Raw genomic sequence first — 15,000 nt, 5'->3', positions numbered from 1 at the left:
AGAGCAAGACTGCATTGAAAGCTTGAGATATGTCCATAAAGACGACCCTGATCTCATGTCTGACATTGGGAGCTTTCATCCATTGTTGGGAGAGTGGAAGCAGCATGTCCTAGGTCGATTGACCTGGTCTGAATAGGAATCGTTGACCTGAGATGAGGCCATTGGAAAAAAGAAGGATTTCTTGTCACCTACGATGATGGATTCCATGACCTTGCAGATGATTGGAAGCAAATTAATAGGTTTGTAGTTAAGGGGAGTGTCTTTTGCAACTTTTTATTTAATGGGGTTATGTTAGATGACTTCCAAGCAGATGGAAGATGACTTAGAGCAAACGATAGGGTGAAAAGTTGGAGAAAAAAAAAACAACACAGAGTGCAGGAGATATTGGGTACGACTGGGTAGGGTGGGTACTGAGAGTGAGGGGTTGGGGACACAAGATTTGGAAGAAAACACAGAATTGAGGCAATCAGCCTTCTCGCGAGCAAAGTTGGCTGTGATTCCATCTGAGGAGAGGAAAGGGATGGAAGATCAAACATGAGTCAGACTTAATAAGGTGCCACCAGGTTTTAGAGGAGGGAGACAAGTTTGAAAGTTCAATCTCGAGGTTGGACAGATGTTGTTTTCTGGCTCTCCTGAGAATGGACACACCTGTTGCAGACTTTTTGGAATGATCTAAGATTGCCTTTGGTCAGGTTTGCTTTACAAAAAGAGAAGGAAAATATTGTTTCAGAGCAAAAGCCTCACCCCAGGATTCAGTTTACCATGGGCAGGAGAAAGGGTAGAATAACTGACTAAGAGATGGGATGGATCTGTGCATAAGAAAGAGAAGGTTCCTGTGGAAGAATTCCCAAGCTGAGTTCATATCAGGGGCAGTAGATATGGGAGACCAGTCCTGAAGAGAGATGGCTGCTTGCAGACCCTGCCAATCTGTCTGAGTGAAATGCCAGACTCGCTGGCATTGAGGGAGCTCTTTGAGAATAGCCAGAGAGATTTTGACTTTCACAAGCATATGATCAGATGAACCAATTTGAGCAGAGGAAGAGCAGGAGACATTTGCGGGAAAGTTTGTCATCACCAAGCCCAGAAGGTAGGATTTGCCTTTGTGAGAAACCCGAGTTTGAAAGTTCACAGATTGAGTCAGTCCCATGGAGTCGCAGAAGACCTTTGCTGACAGAGACAGATAGACAGAGTGTTGTCTGACAGAGATATGTTGATGGAGTTATCACTGTTTGGAGGACTGCACAACAAAGAGACAAAGAAGAGGTGGGAGCGGTACAAGGACAGTGAGAAATTGAGTTATTGATGTAAAGTGCAACTCCACTGCCACGGCAGGGTTCAGGCCTGTCAAATTTTCAGGAGAGGGAAGCTTTGAGAGTGTGGCATGGGAAGGGATGTGTAACGAGGGGACTTGAAGTCGAGGGATGCTGAAGAGGGGAATACACAATGTGTGGAGTTTGAAGGACACAGGCTTGTCGGAGATGTGGGGTAGGGTACTGACATCATTAAAGGACATGAATAGATCATGTTTTGGAGTGAAACTGCTTTAAAAGGAGGAAGGAAAAAGCATTTACATTCAATGAAGATTTAGTTTGAAGATATTGGAAAAATAGAGATATTTAAAAAATGAAGTACAGCCAAAAGGAGATTCAAGTGGCATGACATCCTTTTGGAGTGAAAAATAAAGTTTGTTTTTTTTATTTAGCGAGGAGGGGAAATAGGATAATGTTTATGAGGTAGAAAATACAATATTTGGGGAAAAGGAAGCAAAACGAGGAACAAGTTGTCAAAAGGGACACAGAATTTTCACGATGGATATCCAAGGAGGAGGTGCTGAACAACACAAAAATCAATTCAACAATACAGCACAAAGTACAATTTTACACAGAAAATTGGACAAAAACACAAACAGCAACACAGGGATGAAAATGTAACAGAAAAACACGACGGATCTGGTTCAGAAAACTTAGCTTTGGTGAGGTGGAAGAAGCAGAACTGCAGATTCAACCAACATATGGAGTAATCCCTGAACCCAAAGATTTTTACTTTCATGTTAAAGTGGGGAATTATCATCAGAAGAAAATCAGATTTGAGAAATGTTCTTTCACATGCAGCAGACCACATTGCTGTATTGCATTTCATTACGGTTTGAACTTGAAATGGCAATTTGTGGACACCCTGTAGCTTGAGAAGCTGGGGAATGTTGTTGACGTGGAAGAAGTTGAGGGGATGGGATAGGTTGAGAATGTTGGGTCTAATTTACTTGTGTCCAATCTCATGTGCGATGGTGAAGGCAGAGGCAAGACCAATGTCTTCGTTGATGTTGCAACTTCGCTCAGGCTCACACATCCCAGATACAGGAGCCAGGCCTGAATGAAACAAAAGCACAAGCACATTACAAACACAGACAAAACTAGCTCCATTGGTAATTTCATTTTCAAACTTGCTTATGAAATGTCTGATCCTGAGTTTGATCTTTAAACGTCAAATACATTATTTTGTCAAGGTCTTGAAAATAAAATGTGGTGTAAGCAGATGTATGTTTCATCGTGGCGCATACTATAATTCAGATCAAGACCTTAAGTCAGCTCTCGCGTCTGGATTTATGTTGTGGATGTTAAAGGTGCCACTGTATCTTTATTAAGGAGAACATTTATTGTGTGCCTGTACTAAGCCAAATTTGCTGTTTGCAGTTATTGTTAAAATTTGCACTACCCATTAATACCATATACAGTGCATAGACATCTTTGGGACAGGTATGCAGCCATATGAGGACATGTGCTTTCGTATCCTCATCATTCACAAACTTAATGCCACCTTTATATGTCCTTTGAGTGCTCCAAATAAATGAAAAATCACACAGTGACAAGTTTGGAATGCATGAAGGATGATGTAGATCTTTCTAACGCAATTACATGAGAGTAGTAGTGGAGAATATAATGCCTGCCAATGGAGACCCTGAGTTATATCTGTCTCTGCGCTCAGAGTGTTACGAGGTACATAACTTGGCAACAAACTAAGTTATTACAGTGGTGACAAGGATGGGATAGGTATCCTTGGGTGATTGTAAGTGTTTCATGAGGCCAGAAAGCTTTCTTGTTTGGCAAAGTTTAAAGAAGTCATTTTGCAGAGTTGTCAACACCCAAGTGGTGCCTCACCTGCCTGAAAGCAGCAGAAACTGCTGAGTTTTGACTTAAAAAAATAGGGAACATGCAGTCTGTTGAAAGCCATGCTATTGTTATCACTACATGGATCTGCAGGGTGAATAGATGGGAAAACTGCAGCCAGAGTTGTAACTTAGAACCGGATACAGCAAAACAGCGTGAGTGGAACCACTTTGTGGTCTGAGAGAATAACTGCAACCACTATTGAAAACTATTCAGGACTGAAATGTGAAAGCATTGGCTAGCAGGATAGCCTAGAGGTATGCAGACTCAACTCTGAGATGCCTAGGGTGGGTTTGAATTTCAACCCAGCTATAAAATGTCATCCTGGAATTTAATCTATCATAAAATGTTAAACTGAGCGTCACATCTGCTAGAATTTGTTGGTGGACGTTAAAGATCCTACAATGTGCTTTGCGAAGAGTAGGTGAGCTATTGCCAGCACCCTGACTAATTTCCAAATTCCTGCTCTAACCTACAAGGGGCGCTGCATCAGAGGTACAGCTGCGCCCTCAGAAAATTATGCTACCCACAGCCACGTGCTGCACACAGAAGAAGAAAAATAAGAAGTGATAGCAAGCACAATGATGTTAGTTGGATGACTGCCACAATTTAGCAAGTTGGAGGATTTTGATACTTACTTGTAATGCTTTAAACATTGATTATCACAAAGGAGGGCATGAAAGGAGGAAAGTTGATTTCTGGTAGTTTTGGGACCAACATTATTCGTCTTTCTTGTGCGATTGTCTGGGTAAAATTGTCGGACATTCACACCCAAATGACTGATAGTCCATCAGATGAGACCCCTAAATTTTGATGAACCCACCCAGTTTAGTTCACTTTCTTGGTGTCAAAATTTAGAGTCCTTTTGGGGTTTCACGTGATGGATTAATTATGAGGCGATTTGAAGAAACCGAAAGCTGGCAACACAGCCAAAAGGTATGTGTAAGGGCTGGAGGTCACCGCTGGCATAACGTTTGTACATAGTAAAGTCCCTAGCCAGTTCAATTGGTGATTTTTGTTCTAGGTTATGCACTGTTCATGGTTAGCCACATTGGTTTTCATCCAGTTGTAGTTTTAGGATGTCACCGAAATTTTTCATCTTCATGTTGTCATGCGGTAAAAAATGAGTAAAATAAATTTTTGTTGCATCGCAAGTAGTTACGGTAATTGTAAATAAGTTTATACAATGAGAGACTGCATTAAAACTGCCCTCACTTTGTGGTTCAGCCATTTTGTGTGAAATGTTGGTGCAGCCGACTTGTCTTTTATTCTGCTTCGTCGACTGCATGGAACCATATTGTATCATGAGTATTTTGCTCTTCAATGATGTAATTATTTATCGGCATGAGAAGCCGACCAATGTCGTAGCCCAGAAGCTTTACAAACTTAGGGATTTGCAGGAAAGTCAACATGTAGTCTGTGAGCAGCAAATGTACTTTAATTACCTCCACCACCAAAGGTGGGTGTGGAGGTAATGTTTTCACCCTTGTCTGTGTGCTTGTCTGTGAACAGGATATCTCAAAAAGTTGTGGACGGATTTGGACGAGATTTGGTGGAGAGGTTGGGTGTGTGACAAGAACGAATTGTTTAGATTTTAGTGAAGAACCGGATCCAGATCCGAACACTACAATGCTTAAAGTGATTCTTCACCTTTGAGTGATAGGGCAAAAGCCTGGTGTTGGCTTGGGATCTTAGGGTCCTGAGTTCAAGCTCCGTTGGCTGCTGAATAAACACCAGGTGGGGTTGAGTCAGCCTGTAATCCTTCTGAGGTCGGCGAAATGAGTACCAGTGTACTGGTATAGGGGCACAACATCAGCGGCATAGTCATGCTCCATCAAAATGATAGCTACACGGCAGCTAAGCTGCCATACACAAGAAGAAGAAGAAGAAGAAGAAGAAGAAGAAGAAGAAGAAGAAGAAGAAGAAGTGATAAGACCAAAAATGATATAAAGTATAGCATGATTTCTCAAAAAGTTGTGAATAGATTCAGCCGAAACTTTATGGTCAGGTTGGGTATGTGAGAAGGACGAATCGATTTGATTTTGGTGAAGATTTGAATCTGGATACGATAAGTTTATAATTTCTAATCAGATTCTTCACCATTGAGAAATGGGGCCAAAAACGATACATCGCATGATATTTCAAAACGTTTTGGACGAGTTATGATAAAACGATGTGGATGGGTTGATTAGGTGACAAGAACAAGCCGATTCGATTTTGGTTCAAGTACGGATCCAGATCTGACCTATCAGTGGGATACAAAATGTAAACTGTTCAGCATGGCGGAGGTATGCGCTCCACTGAGCGCAGTTCTAGTTTTAATTGTGTTAACATGTGCAGATGCAGAAAATCAATTGATTGATACTACACATCGTGATGTACGATTTATTCTGCCATGTTACAGATGTGTCCGTACTCTCATGTTGTTGATCTCCACGCATTTTAATAACTGGGGTGTAATTTGGAATATGCAAATATTACAACACCACAGGTGGCAGTTGGGGGTAAGACTTGAGACATTTTACATTAAAGGGGAACCAAACACAATTTTTTTTTCCTGAAAACCATTCAAAATCATTAACCATGGTCAAATTTGAAGGGAATTAAAAAAAAATTATTTTGCCAATTACAAAGTGCCAAAAAAAAAAAGCCCAAAAAGTGTCGATTTTCGATTTTCACCAGTGACGTCACACCTGGAACCCACCTTGATCCAAATGGCAGCTTCCATTGAGAAACAGTGTATTTCGAGCTCAGATTCTGATACTGAAGCCACCGTTATGAGCAACTCTGAAGGTTCTCAGTATGTTGAAACTGATTAGTGGGATTTTGAAGAAACGATTGGAGACAAAATTAGTGATGGAAATGCTTTCAGGGGAATTATGGAGCTATATCGTGTTGAGCCTTCTGCAAGCGATGGGGTGATGAATTATGCGAGCGATGGGGGGGGGGGGATTATGGGGTGATGGTAAATTCCAGACACTTAATAAATTGCAGAAGCAGTTGCTTTCCAAAATGCAGAAGCCTTGTAGTTGAATTTTATGAATGAAGGCATTGGCTAAAGAATGCCTCTGGCAGTCAGGACATGACCAAGATGTCTAAAAATTTGTCAGTCAGTGTGCGCATTGTTGGGCTGTCCATATCCAACCTGTGACAGCACCTCCACATCTTTGTTCATGAGCCAGGACATCTTAGCAGCATATATTTGTAGACTATGCAGAAATGGAGAAGCAAAATTTATTTGTGGAAGTTGATGTCTACTCGAAGTGTATTGAGGTGTTTCCTACAATACGTGATTACGACTGAGGATACAGTGAGTCTCCTTAGAAATCTATTTCCACCATATGGTCTGTCCTGAGATGTAATTTCTGACAATAGACAGAAGCACCAGTTCTGTTCGCAATAATTACCCTCACCAGAGGAGAGCGCATTGCATTTGGGTTCGTTTGTCTGTCTGTTTGTTTGTTCGCAAGGAACTTTAGTGTTTTTCTCCGCAACCTCTTGCCGGATTGAGACAAATTTTTTGCCATTGGAGCGACTACTCATGTAGAAGGTTTTAATTATAATCATGACGTCATAGAACACGTGGTGTGGCAGCCATGTTGGAAAAACTTTGGACCTTTACATCTCTGAAACCACACCAAGGAAAAAATTTCAACTTGGCACATCTGTTCTGTTGTGTATGGCAGCTTAACCGCCAGTGTAGCTACCATTTATTGGAAGTGCAGCTGTGCTGCTGATGCTGTGTCCTTCTACCAGTACACTGGTACTCATTTCACCGACCTCAGAAAAGATAACAGGCTGTCAACTGCACCTGGTGTTAATTCAGCAGCCAACGGGGCTCAAACTCAGGATCCTAAGATCCTAAGCCAGCCACTCCAACCACTAAGCCAACATCAGGCTTAATTGCACATGGCAGGTACAGTATGAAAAATTTTGAGGGTCATCTCGGGATAAATTGGTCCACAGAAAAAACAAAACAGAAAAAAAAGACGATGTCATTGGTCACGTGATTCGGTCGCCACATTGTTTTGTTGTTTTGTTAAACCTTCAAAAATCTTCTTCTTTGATATGGCTGAATGGATTCGAGGTGAAACTTTACATGTATGACTGCCTATCCACGAGGAACAAAACGTTCACAAATATGACGTCATAGGTCACATGGTTTGGCAGCCATATTGGATTTACCGTAAAACTTATAAAAAAATTATTTTTCTCTAGAAAGGCGAGACAGATTGAGGGGAAACTTCACAAAAAAGTTCGCCAAGCCTTGGGGATACCAGAGTATTCACGAATAATTGATAAATCACATGGTCTGGCAGCCATATTGGATTGAGCGAAAATCTTACAAAAACCCTTTCTTTTGAACCGCTTCATCAATTGATGTGAAACTTTACAATTATTATCTCGTAGTGGTGGGGAATATATGTGTTAAATTTCAACATGATCGGAGGCATGGTCTGGCAGCCAGAATAATTTAATTTTTTTGATCGGGGTTCTTTTTTGTTTTTTTAACAAGGAAAAATCTGAATTGCAGATATTGGCTGTGTCTGGATGGCTTTGAGGGTAGAGGAGTATCAGCTGAAATGCGAATCCTATAGAGGTTCTTCCTGATGATTTAATCTTTGCTTTTTGCTTGTTTGGATTCCTTCTGATTACTCCAATATAGGACTGTACCTATTTTGTCTTCCATTTGGTTTGAATTGAATTAATTTTAATCCCATTCTGAATTCAAATGAAGAATAATGGAAAACGTCAGGGGTCAGGGTCAGGTGTCCAATCAAAGTGGGGTTGCATCAAAGCGGGACATCTTCGCACTCCAGTCATCGCTACCAGCAGTTATAAAGTGGCTGTTGTATTGATGTCGCTTATTAATTATGTAACACACCACTACACAAACACCACACAAAATACACGACACAAAACTACACAAACACCACACAAAACAAGTCCTGGCGAGGGTCTGCAATCTCTGATTGCTATTTTTCTTGTTCAACTTGTTCTTGAAACGGAATGAGGTAAGACATAATTTGCTGCCACCTTATAATCCAGCGTTTAATTTTGCACCTCAATGAGCTGTACAGACTTTTAAATAACTATTGGATAAAAGAAAGTTCTCAGTTGATACAGGCAACATAAAGGTTACAGTCCGTTTCTTGTTTGTCTACAAGAACACCCTCAATGAGATGACACCTACTGAACTGTTTCTCAAACATCACCCACATAATGCTCATCATTGCTGAAACTTGCCTTGTCAAGTACAATGGATAAATAGTAACTGCAACAACAGAATGCTTATGACCAAATTTCAAAAATAGTATTATAATATGAACTTTAATATTTTGAATAAGTGAAATCAATAAAGAGATATACATGTAATGAAATATTTTTGCACCATTCTTGAAAGCAGTGGTTCTTAACCTTTTGGAGTATGCATGGACCACTTCCAAAACTCCAAAAAATTGGCAGAATATCATGTCTGACGATCATCGTGCCACAAGTCTCCTCGCACTGATACTTCTCAGCTTGCACAACGACACAAAGAGGATGTACCACAGTCTTCCATGAATGGTTGGCTCTGATGTGCAGTAAGGCACAGCATGTGACATCATTAGGAGATGAGGGGAAGCTAATGTCCCTCTCCCTCCCCATAGACTTCCACTGATGGCCTTTTAGAACCCATAGGGGTCTGCAGACCACAGTTTTGGATCCACTGATTTAAGGAACACTTTGTGCAGTGTAAATAACAACAACAAAAACAGGACAAAACAGCCTTCTGGGTATGATCCTGTCGTATCAATGAGTTTTGAATAAAATGGCCTGGTTTCCAACAGAAATCATGCTTGACCCCTTTTTTGAGTGATATGTAGCAAAAGAAGATGAGACGTGGGCACCTGGTTTTTATTCCGACAGCAATAAATTTTGCAGGACAGTTTGGCATTGTAATTTGACAAGTGATGCCACATCGGCCGCAATTCCTCTGCGAAAATAACATCAATTTCTCACAAAAACACCAAACGTTTTGAGACAACTGTGTAAAGAACAAATGATTCAAAGCAGAACTGAGGCCAAGAAATAAGTGCTATCAGGCTACTTGCTTTCATTGCATGAATATTAGCACTCTTAACATTCTCTTAAAATGTATATATGCAAACATAGGAAAAAACATGCACTGCAACACATAAATATGCTAAGCTGTAAGTCGATATTGAGAATCATTTAAATATATTTTTTAAAATACATTATAAATAATAATTAAAATAATTTCTTGAATATTATTTTTAAAATACATTATAAATAAGCATTAATATAATTTATTGGTGGTTGCGAAGATACGCAGTGCAGCAGGTTAAATTGGTTATTGATGAGTTTGAATATTTGAATGACAGTTTGAGTCTGGTTAAGGCCCAGTCACACCTTGACGTTTTAGCCAGCGATGGCTACGTATTAAAATGTATCTAAAACGCTGGCTTACCTTCAACTTTTGTTGCTTTTTTTAATGATTCGGACGTATTCATAGCGACTTGGTCTTATGTATAACACATTGGTAACGGACACAGAACGTTTCGTTGTGTTATAGATAACTTATACCAACGAATGCTGAACCTGTTGTCGGCCTACACAACCGATGCCCAACGATAGTCTAACTTAGGCATAGCGCGTTGCACGCATCGCCGACGATGTCGTGACGTAGCCTATTAAAAGGCTGACGCACAACGATTCGAATCATAACTGCCGTAGAAATGGAAATGTCAACATCGCGGTCACACCTTGGCGATCTTGCCAGCGTATGCCGACATAAGAAAAATGTGTCTAAACCGTTGGGGCACGTCAAATACGGTACGAGTAAGTTTGGTATACGTGAGTACAACACTAAAGTACGCTATCATATGTTGTAGTAAGTAGAGTACGTCAAGAAATTTTAAACATGTTCAAAATTTTACGACGTACTCGGCGTATGACACACGTTCCGCATGCGATGGGGATAAGTTGTACACACGATATGTGGACGCTTACACACGTCCACAAAGGCTACTTATAAGCTACTCATAAGTCGAAACACGTCGCGGTAATGTCTTTTACGCGAAATTTATTTCTACCTTATGTTTGACGTGCTTTGAACCAATTCCTCAGGTAGTCCCAACACACATCGACGTATGTAGACGTATTCCAATGACGTCTTCCGGTCGACAAAAAAAAAAATAACGTGTTTCTCGCTTACAACTGCCATATAAAGACGTGTTCCCAGCGGTTTTGGGAATTGGTATATAATAATGCTGCTCATAAAAGGGGAACCCAACAGTGTTTTCGAGTCCTTTTTGAGTCTATGTCCATGTCAGCAGTAACAGTATCAGTATCAGTATCAGTATTAGTTTGTTCATGTTGGCAGTAGTAGGTGAGTGTGAGGGGGAGGGTGTGGGTTATGATGGATCGTCCTTGCGTTTAACGATTTAAATGATAAACTCAACGATTTAAATGGCTGCATCTCCACTATTGAAAGTAGACGCTTGCGCTCAACAATTGGATTTTTTTTACACTCAACGACTTTTAAACGGTACCACTCAGCTATTTTCATTGTTTACAATGAACGATTTAAATTGCTGTCACTCGCCTTTGTTTTTTGATGCTGGGGTTTGGAAATTTGAAGCGTTTCTTCTGAACGTGTTAAAACGCTCAAACTCGACTATTTTAAATAGACACTGCCGATGGACATTTGGAATCATAGCCAAGCTAGACATCGAAGTGTGAACATCCTCGTCATGCCGAAGAAAAGTTTGAAGAATGCTGCAAATAAGTGTCCTGGCCGTGGACGCTGACGCAAGGACGATCCATTATACCGACGTCTTTCAGCCTATGAGTAACTTAAAAGTAACGTCTGTCGATGTGTGGCAACGATCGCGTAACAACACGTTAATCATAGGTTAGAAATAAGTTTCGGGTTCGTGAAACATTACCTCGGCGTGTCTTAACTTATGATTAACTTACAAGTAGCATGTGTTGACGTCTGTCAACGATTGCAGACCGTGCATACAACTTGTGGCCAGCGTAGCGGAACGTGTGAGTCATATGCCGGCATACGTCGTGAAATTTCAAGCATGAAAAAATTTGAGGACAACCAAAAAGTACAACGTTTAAAGCCAGCGTACAACGACGTATGGCAGTGTTTTTCAGCGTGCTCTCAATGTTATCAAAACTTACGCATAATCTATTCAACGTGTGCCAGCGTTTTAGAAAAAAAATTCAAAAATCGGCATACGTTGGCAAAAACGTCAAGGTGTGACCGGGCCTTTAGATGGAGGTGCTGTGTCATGGACATGTTTGCAGGGTAAAGTGTTGATCGCTTAATTTGTCAGATAAAGTGGTGTATGATTAAAGTTAAAGTTATTAATTTGTTTAAATACTATAAATAAAATTAATAATCAAATAAGTTTGAATAAGGATATTACATTGCTGTGTTGACTGACTGTCGGGATACAACTTTGAGGTTGTGGATCCACCGTTTGGAGAGGTTCTGGGCTGAAAAGATCGAAACCTCGATAAAAACGGTGCACAGCTGATGAGCCGGGAAGGTGGGAAATCAGAAAATTGCTTCTAAATTAAGGTTATAACTTCATATCCGTCTTTGTGTGTTTATATACGTGCGTGTGTGTGTGTGTGTGTGTGTGTTTGTGTGTGTTTGTGTGTGGTGTTTATATATATATATATATATATATATATATATATATATATATATATATATATATATATGTGTGTGTTTGATTGTACATGTGTTGGTGTGGTATTTATTTGTGTTTGTATGTGTGTAGGGTGTTTCTGCGTGTGTGTGTGTGTGTGTGTGTGTGTGTGTGTGTGTGTGTGTGTGTGTGTGTGTGTGTGTGTGTGTGTGTGGTGTTTATATGTGTGTGTGGTGTTTATATATATATATATATATATATATATATATATATATATATATATATATATATATATATATATATATGTGTGTTTATATGTATGTATATATATATATATATATATATATATATATATATATATATATATGTATTTGTACATATATATATATCTATGTATGTGTGTGTGTGTGTGTGTGTGTGTGTGTGTGTGTGTGTGTGTGTGTGTGTGTGTGTGTGTGTGTGTGTGTGTGTGTGTGTGTGTGTGTTTGGTGGGGTGTTTATATTGTTACGGTTGTGGAAATTCACAGATCACCATTCAGGTTCCCTGAAGATCAGTTATGTCGATAAGTGTGTGTCCAGGTTAGATTTCCCCACCGATGTATAACGGAAATTATTCGTGTGACGGGCTGTGAACCTTTGATGTAGTGTTACTTTTTCTGTCTTTATTTTAAACAAACATCTCCTCACCATCTTCTCCACAAACCGCAATCATCTCCTCACCAACCGCCATCTTCTCTTCACCATCTTCTCCACAACCGCCACCATCTCCTCGGCATCTTCTCCACAACCACCATCATCTCCTCACCATCTTCACCACAACCGCGTGAAGCCGGTGATTCCAAACACATCTGCATGAAGACGGTGATTCCTAACACGGCCGCATTTGACGGCAAGATCGGATCAAAACGGAGAAAGGGGCGGAGCCAGCCAGGGGTGAAGCATCGAAGGTGAAAGAGCAAGCACCCCCCCTCCCCCCCCGAACCCGATAAAAAGCCGTGCTGAAACGCCGAGAAGCCAGTTGAGTTTGGAGCCTGGAGTCCAGAGAGTTGAGCGGTTGAAGAGACGCCAAGTTGTCGATAAAGAACGAACGAGTTGGAGAACGAGTTGGAGAACGAGTTGGAGAACGAGTTGGAGAACGAGTTGGAGAACGAGTTGGAGAACGAGTTGGAGAACGAGGTGGAGAACGAGGTGGAGAACGAGGTGGAGTCGAGAAGAGCTCTTGGAGAGAGCGTTCGAGTTCGTGCTGCGCTGGTGTGGTGGAGTCGGGAAGAGAGCTGGAGAGTTCGGAGGTTGGAGTGCGGGCAGAGACATCGAGGGTCGCCGAACCAGGACCCAACGAGGGTGGCCAGGTAGCCCGCTCGGTCTCTCGGAGCCCCTTCGGTTATCCCAGCTCCGAGCAAATTATAAAGGCTCACGAGCCCGGTTCTTCCTTTCTTTCTGGGGTTTTGCATGAAAGTCTGCGGCGCCTTGTCCATAAGTAACAAACTGATAAAGTGCATGTACATAATAAATAGACATCAGCTGTAGGTTTTTGCTCGTGTCTTTTTCCCCATTTCCCCCATTCATTGCATTGCTTGCATGCCTGTGTAGAAATAAATGTCCCCATTTTTGAATGTCAACCTGCCATAATTGCGTTTGGCATAATTAGCTGGCTGATTATAAGCTGATAAGACGTACATCTGGTCCGACGGGACTTGGCGATATAAAACTGCTCGGCAATCGCATACGGAACGAGCTGCTTAAGCGGCTCGTTTTCGTGCAGGTCCCGTTGAGGTATAAACTCCCGGCATTTTTGTCTGCGCGAATAATTAGATACATCGACAATTCGGCGATCGACCCTGCAGCGCGTGGACAGAAGATTTGGCTGATTTATGGTGTGTTAAAACACCAGTAGGTGGGTTTCGGCGTTGATCCGGAAGCTGCGACTAGATTGCCACGTTCGGTGGGCGTGCGTGTCCGCAATTGAGCTAAAGGCGATCGCCCACACACCGGAGTGCCGAAAATCTACAACAATATGAATGTGTTTGAATGTGTGTGTGTGTGTGTGTGTGTGTGTGTGTGTGTGTGTGTGTGTGTGTGTGTGTGTGTGTGTGTGTGTGTGTGTGTGTGTGTGTGTGTGTGTGTTGGGGGGAGGGGTGTTTATATACGTGTGTTTGTTTGTATATGTATGTGTGTGGTGTGTGTATACATATATATACACATATACATATATATATATATATATATATATATATATATATATATATATATATATATATATATATATATATATATATATATATATGCGTATGCGTGCGAGTGTGCGTGTGTATTGTTATATCTGGCTTCCTTCTTGGAACTATGGGACAGTGATTGGTCTTAATTTTGATCAATTAATTACATTTTAATAAAAAATTACATTTTAATCAATTAATACTTCAATTGAATTCTTTTTGTGAACAGTAGAACATGAATCGGAACATGAACCTTCAACTTAGCAGTACTTTGGCTCTGAATTTGGCAAATTGTATGGAATCTCATCCTGAGTGCGCATATGCTCAGATGAGTAAAGTAATTTTTATCTTGCCAAAACGAAGTTTTTGCAAGATATGTTAGTCAACTTGTATGTTTTTTTTTTGTTTGTTTGTTATCTTGCCAAAACGAAGTTTTTGCAAGATATGTTAGTCAGCTTGTATGTTTTTTTTATTATTTTTTTGTTTGTTTGTTTGTCTGTTTGTTTGTCTGCAATCACATATAAAAAATTCTGCAGAGCACAGTTATCATCGGAAATTTTTGTAACTTCGCATATCAGAGGCCTATAGAGGTCCCTTTCAGTGCACAAAATTTTGAAGGTCAAGGTCAAAGGTCAAGGTCACTTTGGCGCAAATTAGGGGAGTCGACGAAACCCTTATTTTTTTGAGTAATTTTGATCGGATCGTCTTCAAACTTCATGGGAATATAGTTCATGGACTGGCGCTCAGCTGATTAATTTTTGGTGGCGATTGGCCTCGACCTTCATATGTTTTTTTTTTTGTTTTTTTGTTTGGTCTGTAATCACGTATAAATCACTCTGCAGAGCACAGTTATCATTGGAAATTTTTGTAACTTCGCATATCAGAGGCCTATAGAGGTCCCTTTCAGTGCACAAAATTTTGAAGGTCAAGGTCAAAGGTCAAGGTCACTTT

At 40.6% G+C, this 15,000-nt stretch overlaps 1 protein-coding gene across 10 annotated transcripts in view; it reads right to left on the bottom strand.

Annotated features, from left to right (window-relative positions):
- Window positions 1-15,000, bottom strand: part of LOC147025248 (A disintegrin and metalloproteinase with thrombospondin motifs 6-like) — a 416,527-nt gene that overhangs the window by 212,610 nt on the left and 188,917 nt on the right. For all 10 annotated transcript variants that reach the window (XR_015059408.1, XM_085886030.1, XM_085886034.1 and 7 more), the window contains one exon: window positions 2,261-2,366. Coding sequence is in view for 9 of the 10 variants with exons in the window: in XM_085886030.1 (XP_085742156.1) it covers window positions 2,261-2,366 (106 nt within the window). In the remaining variant the exon portion in view is untranslated. The remainder of the gene's footprint in view (window positions 1-2,260; window positions 2,367-15,000) is intronic.

This window comes from Eptatretus burgeri, chromosome 6 (genome assembly GCF_056783735.1).
Source record: "Eptatretus burgeri isolate ZD-2024b chromosome 6, Ebu_testis_v1, whole genome shotgun sequence".
Taxonomy (NCBI): domain Eukaryota; kingdom Metazoa; phylum Chordata; class Myxini; order Myxiniformes; family Myxinidae; genus Eptatretus; species Eptatretus burgeri.
This window is presented reverse-complemented; position numbering and strand designations above follow the sequence as displayed.